The following is a 9,126-nucleotide window of genomic DNA, read 5'->3' on the forward strand; positions in this document are numbered from 1 at the left end:
ATTACACTTAGGTGTAACTAGAGAAATACATTGACATGGGATTAAAGACTGTATAAGAAGAAAGATCTAAAATTGTAACGCTCAAATTCTATCAAGGCTTGGTAGAGTATATATGGTGAGATTCAATATTGTTTATGTTCTACTCCATTTCTTGCAAATTTTCATAATTCCACATAAAGTAGAAAAGTGGTTGAACTCCATGTTGCAAAAATTTATTTAGGCAGGCAAACTTGTTGGCAAGTCACCCGCCCTGGTCTCTCGGGTGTTTCTTGCAAGGCCTATTGATCATGGTGGTTTAGGCATTCAAAAATTTAGTTTATGGAACCTTGCACTATTGTCCAAATGGTTATGAAGATTATGTACGAGAAATGGGACAATTGAAAAAAAAATCATTGACAAGTACTCCCTTAAAAACCAACTGTAGCAATGGTCAAGCAACAACAAATGGGTTTGTGGCTTCGACATATGGAAAGGATGGCTGCAAACATTGCCATTCTTTTATGAACTTATACATGTGGATGTTAAAGATGGTCACTCAACGCTTTTTTGGCAAGCCCCTTGGTGCGGATGGGGTAGGCTAATTGACACATACCTGGATTTGTACAATGTCGTGTGGAGAAATTTTTGTATGGTTCACCAACTTTTGGTGAATTCGAAAGAGAGTTGGCATTTCAGGTTGCACAGGACACCATCTATGGTGGTTAAATAATAGCAGGCGTCGTTGATGAACTGGTTGATGAATTGGATGCCAGGCCAAGGGGAGGACACCATCATTTGTGCAGTCACCAAGGATGGAAGCTTCACCGTCTCTGCGGCGTACATGTGCTGCTCAAATCAACGGTTCAGTGGCTTCCAACTGGTTTTTTGTAGGGAGGACAACTACCTATGTGGGCTTCATTATTGGGATGGTCTTTCTTTAACAATAGACTCAAAACCGACTCGAGAATGAAGCACTCAGGTCTACAACTTGCGAGTTGGTGTATACTCTGTCAGCAACATGAAGAATCTGACTTACATCTATTTTGGAACTGTGCATTGTTATGCAGCCTCCTAATGACAACATGGAGTGATCTTACCATGGAATTTCAAGGACTGCTATTCCCAAGAGATTTAATCATAGCGCCACACATGAATCATCTAAGTGCTAAATAGAAATTTATCTAGAGATTATTGGTTGTTGAAAGCATGAAAGTGCATCTAAAGGGAGCATAATGATTGACTATTTAAAGAATTCAAACAAAATCTTACTGCACACCTCGACAACATCAGATTTGAGGTTACAAACCGGGCATGAAGAAAATGGGGTCCATACTCTCTCGCTTGGATTGGGGCTGCACAAGTCTTCACACAACACTAACAACAGTGCAGACCTCGGTTAATGTTGGTTTGTGCTCATTTGGTTCACAGTCGAATCAATATACAAGGATGATGTAGGTTGTAGGTTGGGCTTGTCCTTTGTCTAGGCAAACAGAATGTGTTCATCGAATATGCGCTATGTATCTACGGCCTGCCAACTGACAACTCATCATTTGGTAGTGCTGAATATTTTACTGAATGAATATTTTTTTTCAAAAAAAAAAGAACATGTTCATACATACATCCATTCATTTATTAAAAAATAAACATGCTCATGCACACATACAATCATTCATTAAAAAATGAATATGCTCATACATACATTAATTCATTTATTTATTTAAAAATAAATCAGTTCATACATTCACTTATTTCATTTATTCGTAATGAACCTGCCCATTCATTCAAATAAACCTTCTCATATATACATTATTTTTTTGTATTCAATATGAATTAACTCTTATAATCATTCATTCATTCATCACTAAATGAACATGCTTATACATACATTCATTAAAAAATAAACATGCTCATACATACATTTATTCATTTAACTTAAAGTAGTTTATGCATTTATTCATTTTAGATAATATTTTTCATTCATTCTAAATTATATTTCTCATTCATTTTATTCATTCACATTTGAACCCCCATAATTTCAATATTCACATTTGAATTTCAATAAGAAATGCAACATTTAAAGCATACATATACACATAATTATATATATATATATATATTTTTATTTTAACCCTCTATAACTCCAACATTCACATTTGAAGCTTTTTAAGAAATACAACATTTAAAGTATATATACACATAACTATATATATTTCTTTCTTCAACCCTCTATAACTCCAACATTCACATTTGAACCTCCATAACTTCAATATTTATATTTGAAGCCTTACAAGAAACACAACATTTAAAGAATGTATATACACATAACTACATGAGTACCAACTTTCAGATTTTGGTGTACTCCAAATTCATATGCTATCAACTCATATATCATCTGACAAATTTGGATGTACTTCAGATGTTTCAGTTGGTGGATCACTTGCATGTGGTCTCATAGGTTCACCATGTAAATGTCATTTAACATAGCTTTCTACAAATTTATTGCATATTATATGATTGAACACATCTTGCACTAGGTTGACACACTTTCGACATGGGCAACAAAGACTTCTCTAACATACTACATTATTGTTATAGGCAAGTTCTAAAAAATTCTTAACTCCTTTCAAATAGCGATCAAAGTCTCTCCTATGAAATAAAGGTTGTCATCATCAACTATCGCATTCCAATTCAATTTTAACTTGTGGATAAGGCAACTCAAAAAAATACTTAAAAATACCATTAAATTTGAATCCAACTTCTATCATCCACAATGCCTAGACACTTCTTCAAATATGCACAATTTCAAAGAGTATTGCTTAACTGGATATCACGTAAAAAAATATTAAAGTATTATATATGTTTATATTGAAGTATTATATACGTATATATTAAATTAATTAAAAAAATTAGATAATCTAGTTATATATATACATATATATTAAATTATAAAGCCCTTAAATATTAATATATATATATAAAAGTATTCAGATTAAGCATGCATTCACTAAATAAATTACAAAATTAGTAATTAAAATGAAAAACCCATAAAATCTAAATTACACTTTAAAAAAAATCTAATTGAGCATGCATTCACTAAATAAATTATAAAATTAACAATTAAAATGCAAAACCTCTAACATTTAAATTATACTTGAAAAAAATTAGATTTAGCATGCATTCACTAAATAAATTATAAAATTAGTATTAAAATTTAAGACCACTAAAATCTAAATCATACTTGAAAAAAAAATAGATTTAGCATGCATTCACTAAATAAATCATAAAATTAGTAATTAAAATACAAAACCCCAAAAATATAAATCATACTGAAAAAAATAGATTTAGAATGAATTCACTAAATAAATTATAAAATTAATAACTAAAATGCAAAATCCTTAAAATCTAAATCTTTCATGAGAAAAAAAATATGATTTAAGATGCATTCACTAAATAAAGTATAAAATTATCAATTCAAATACAAAACCCTTAAAATCTAAATCATAATTGAAAAAAAAATTGAATTAAGCATGCATTCACTAAATAAAATTTTAAATTAGTAGTTAAAATACAACCCCTTAAAAATCTAAATCATACTTGAAAAAAAATAGATTCAGCATGTATTCACTAAATAAATTACAAAACTAGCAATTCAAATGTAAAACCCCTAAAATCAAAATCATATTTGAAAATAAAAACTAGATTTAGCATGCATTCACTAAATAAATTATAAAATTATCAATTAAAATGCAAAACCCTTAAAATCTAAATCACGATAAGAAAAAAAAATTGGATTAAATATGCATTCACTAAATAAATTATAAAATTAGCAATTAAAATGCAAAACTCTTAAAATCTAAATCATACTTGAAAAAAAACTAGATTAAGCATGCATTCACTTTATAAATTTCTAAATTAGCAATTAAAATAAAAAAACCCTTAAAATATAAATCATACTTGAAAAAAAATGGATTAAACATGCATTCACTAAATAAAATTTTAAATCATCAATTTCTCAAAATCTAAATCATACATGAGAAAATATCATATTTAACATGCATTCACTAAATAAATTATAAACTTAGCAATTAAAATGTAAAACTCGTAGAATCTAAATCATACTTAAAAAAAATCAGATTAAGCGTACTTTCACTAAATAAAATTTTAAATTATTAATTAAAATACAAAAATCCTAAAATAAAAAAATACAAAAAATAAAAAAATACCTTATCGGTGGTGACAGACGATAGGAACTAGTGTCGACGATGATGATGGCGGGTGAACACAAAGAGGGAGGAGAGACAAAAAATACAGAGAGATAGAAAGAGATTTGTTGGCTGACGGTGATGGCCGGTGAACACAGAATGTGGGAGAGAGGAAAATAGAGAGAGGGGGAGATGTTAGCAGTGGTGGTTGTCGATGAACATAGAGAGAGGTCACTGACGGTGCGGTAGTGGTGAACACAGAGAGCGACAAAGAGAGAGAGAGAGAGGGAACATTCCAGAAGTTGATTTTTTTTTTAAATCTGTATTTTTTTTACTTGTGCACTTTTTATGTGGGCCATGAAAAACCAATCTTTATTGGGGCAACAAGTAGATGCACCGGTAAAAAAAAGAATTTCTGATGCATTTTGTGCGCTGGGAAGAATTTATTATTGTGGTGCCCTATGTTTGGTGCTAATATAACTAACTTTTTCATTGGCGTTAGCTATATTAGCTTAAGTGAAAACGATCTTTTACTGGTGCACCAGGAGAGACACGACAATAAATATGTTATTTCTTGTAACGTAGGCCTCGTAAGTCAGAGTGGCCATGGGCCCCATCCAGGATTTTCCTCGCTTCTATGAAGGTTTATTGGCGCAGCAGGAAGGTGGACATTGGTGGGAGATCAACCGCAATGTGAGCAGCCCCTGTCAACCCCAAAACAGAGAGAGAGAGAGAGAGAGAGAGAGAGAGAGAGAGAGAGAGAGAGAGAGAGAGTTTATAAGGCACTCTTGTCGTTGGAGCGGTAAACGCTAAGAGGCACAAGATAGTTTATAAGGCAGTCTTTTGTGGTTGGACTGGTGATTGAGGCCCTTGTGTTTTCTAGCTGATTTTTGTGTGTTGGTCATGGATTATGATCTCATCAACACCACTTTAAAAGGGAACCTCCTACTGAAACACATCTGCCCCCCTAAAATCTCTCAAAGGATAAAAGTGGAAAAAAAAATGATTCAAATTTTGGTAAAAATTTTAGGCCAGTAAAAAAAATGTTTTGATACAAAAGATTTGGTTGTGTGATCAAGAGCCCCACAAAACTTGGAACCACGTGTGCCATGGCTCACACGTTAGCTAACAGGGTCCTCGTTATAAAAAAAAATGATATTCCTCAGTATAAGCTGAATCTATCCTGTCGTTCAATCAACTGCGACGGCCGTTTCAAACCTCACCTGGTTCATGGTGGTTGCGTGCACAAGATGAATCTCTAAACCTATTGAAGCTTCCTTTAGCCATGCGGAAGAACCGAGGAGGAATCATGTGCTACATGGTCCACATCTCTAAATCAATGGCGCACAGGTGTCGCCATTGATCTAGAGAGCGGGTCCATTAAATAGCACGGTTCTCAGCGACCGTTCCTCGTCACCAAAAAAATCAATGGAAGCTTTCTCTAGCCCTCAGTGACAATAAATAAAGGCAAAATTGAACGCTGCTGGCCACCGCTTTTTCTAAAATAATGGAAGATTCCTGCTCTATGCTTTGAACACGGATTTTGTGGTAGTCCTTGAAAGCACAAAGTCAAGTTGGTGTCTTGGAAACGAGTTCACTGAAATCTGCGTTGAAATTCTTTTCTCTGAGTTTTAACTTTCGATTGGCAGCATTCAAATTACTTGAAAGTAGAGGTATCTATATCAAGGAATACATGTGCTCTGCTCACGACTTCAGGGACTCGAGGATCTCTCTCATTCACCCCAAATAAAACTCGGTAGCTGACATCTTGGCCAGGGAAGTACTAATTAAGGCTGATTGTTGTTATCTTGATTCTGATAGTAGCGGTAATCCTGTCTACGCAGCAAGGATGGATTCTTCCTGTAAAACTAAATTAACGAGAGAGAGAGAGAGAGAGAGAGAGAGCAACTCATGAAGAAAAAACTGTGCTGGAAAAAAGCGGATTTCCTTGTGAGATAGCATAACTAATGACTAAAATTAACCATGGTATCTCTTCCAAAGAAATTGCCCATCCGTCTGTAACATCCATACCTAGCTAGTTAGGGAACAAAACCCTATTGTTGGTAGAGGGCTTTCCAAATAACCAAGCGAAAAATAGCAACAAAATAAGACGGAAGCACGCAGAAAGAAGAAAACGAACGGCAACGATATGATTTAAAGTAAAACACCATGGAGCACCTGAAAATTTGATTACAGAATTAGACTCATCCATTTAAGCGCAGACCTTATAAATCGCAGTCTGGCAGACCCAATTGGATTAAGAGAAAAAAAAATCAATAGCATGATTCAACAGAGACAAGGAATATCTAAACCACAAAAAAAGAAAGGAAAATAATTGGGATTTATTAATAAAATCAAACCAATAATCCTCATGTTCGAATTTACAATACCCATCAAAGAATTCCATTCATCCATTACATCTATACCTGTAAGTGCCCATTAAAAGTTGATAAATACATGAACGAACATCTAAAGATTTAGAGGGAAACAGAGATTAAATCTCGGACAACAAATCCTCGCCAAAGAGATAAGATATTCTGTCGATCAACCACGAATCATCACCATCAAACCCACCCGTCGTCTGAGGCATCAGGGGCGACCTACACAAGGGGCAAGTGTGCTGCCCTTGATCCACCCACTTATCCAGGCACCCCTTGTGGAACACATGCCTACAGTTGTACAGTTCCCTCACTTGATGCCTTCTCTGTACGCGGCACAAGCAAACGGCGCAGACCATCTCCTCTTCTCTGCACTCAGCAAACCTGTCAACGAAACTACCGAACTCCACCACTGCCAGCGCCTTCTTGATCATCTGAGAGCTCGCCCGCGACGCACAGTTTTGTTGCTCGTCGTCAACGTGTTCCACAAGATCGAGACAAGAGAGCATCCAAGTGGTTAATAATCTGATCTGGGATAGTATACAAATCGATTCCAGCAAAATACTTGGAAGAATGATGCTATAACCAACTGCAGAAAGGAAACCCATTAAAGAAGAAAGAGAACGATGTTGAAGATGATCAAGATGATGAAACGAAGATGTTGGAGTGAAGCAGCGGCAGAAGAATATAAAGGTTGGTCGGTTGGACGGGGAAAGGTGGAAAAGGGAAGACACCGTTTGAAGGGCGATACATCAAAGTCTTATAGGAAATGGTTTTAGGTAATAAGCGGGGCCCACAATTGCCATTTTCACCTTGGAGTCATAGTTGGACGGCTTTGGCTGACTGTGGCTATGTTGAAAATTGTTACCATTAGGGGTGGCAAAATCTGACACGACCCGCCAACCAGCTTCTTAGCCGGGTTCCGGTTTGGCTTAAATGGGCTCGTGTCTTAAACGGGTCGACCCGCTTAACCCGTTTATTTAACGGGTCAGGTTCGTGTTAGGGGTATGCCAACCTGGCTGACCCATTTAATAAACGGGTTAGGCGGGCGGGTTAACTCGTTTACCCGAACCCGACCCGCCAACCCACTCGCCAACCCGTTTACCAGTTTAAGTATTGCATTTTTGTAAAACAATCCATTAAAAATTGGGACAACTTTGCATCTAGACGGTTCGATTTCTAAATCGAGTAGCAGTAGCGTCGATTGCGATAAAAAAGGAGCTGTCAGTGCACATCTCCCTGTGGTGGGATGTTGCAGGTTTAAAAGCCCAGTGGTACGATTGAATAATAACTACGGGTCTAAAAAAGGAGACAGAATCCCTCTGATTGGTGTACCAAATCAACCTTCATTCTTAAAAGAAGGGGGATCGATGGTTTGGATCGCATCTAGAAACATTGGTTTGCTATCCGGACGACGTCAATCTCATTCCACATTACTGACGTGACGTAGTGTTGTTCTTCGATTAGCGGCGATTAGCGGCTGATATTGATTATCTATCTGGATTCTTGGACAACCAATGGTCACCATTGCACTATTCCCCCACAATATTTGACCTGGTGTTGGTAATTTGATTTCGTATAAAATAATATGCATTTTTTTTCTTCAGTATGTTCCATTCAGGCATCAATAGTGAATCTGAACCTGATCCGCCAACCCGCCCGCTAACCTGCCAACCCGTTTACCCGACTTGATCCGTTTATTAAACGGGTTAATTGTGTCGTATTTGGTTACCCATTTAATAAATGGGTCGGGTTCGTGTTTGCCGTAGCTGACCCGTTTAATAAATGGGTCGGGTTTCTTGTTGAGGTATGCTGACCCGCCAACCCGTCCTGATTGCCACCCCTAGTTACCACTATTCGGTGACGGCTAGGAATGCAAACGAGTCGAGACTGGGCTTTTCAAACTCCGCTCAGTTCAAAATCATTTTGTTCAAGCTTGGCTGGAGCTCGAAAGCGAGCTTGTAAGGCATTGTTCGAACTTGACTCGGTTTCGAGCTCGATTTAAGTCAAGCTTAAACAAAATTTATTAAAAAAAGTTTTACGAAGGTGAGATTTGATCCCCAACCTCCTTAACATTAACCAAGGGACCTATCATTAAGTCAAAACATGTCTTTTAATTACTATTACTTAAAAAAAAAATTACATACCAAAAATTCTCAAGAAAAAAGTGCAAAAGGTAAGATTCAAACCCAATATGTTCTTAATAAAGACTAACGCCTTACAAGTAACAATGTAGTTTTGAATTTTTTTGCAAAGATATTATATGTATGGGGTTTTCAATGAACCGAGCCTAGGGTTCGATAGGTCATTTAAGCTAGGTTCGATAGCTCGTTTGAGCTTCATATACCGGTTCAAGCTTAGCTCATTTACGAACCGGTCAAGCCCGAGCTGAGCTTTAATTAATAGAGCCGAGCCCGAGCCAGCTCGGTTCGGTGTGCATCCCTATTGACGACTAGCCTCTATTAGGGGTGTCAACGGGTTGGGTTTACCCGGACCCAACTCAAACCAAACTCTATAGGGTCCGGGTATGGTAATAAATAAGAAGACCCGATTAATACATGGGTCCA

The 9,126-nt window shown here is 36.3% G+C and overlaps 1 protein-coding gene across 1 annotated transcript; it reads right to left on the reverse strand.

Annotated features, from left to right (window-relative positions):
• Nucleotides 1-6,675: 6,675 nt before the first annotated feature.
• On the reverse strand, nucleotides 6,676-7,068 carry LOC149845864 (brassinosteroid-responsive RING protein 1-like). Its single transcript, XM_089989586.1, has one exon. The coding sequence runs from the start codon at nucleotides 7,066-7,068 to the stop codon at nucleotides 6,676-6,678; it is 393 nt and encodes a 130-aa protein (XP_089845712.1).
• Nucleotides 7,069-9,126: the final 2,058 nt, after the last annotated feature.

The sequence above is a fragment of the Nuphar pumila genome, chromosome 2, assembly GCF_984573655.1.
Source record: "Nuphar pumila chromosome 2, dmNupPumi1.hap1.1, whole genome shotgun sequence".
NCBI classification, from domain to species: Eukaryota; Viridiplantae; Streptophyta; class Magnoliopsida; order Nymphaeales; family Nymphaeaceae; genus Nuphar; species Nuphar pumila.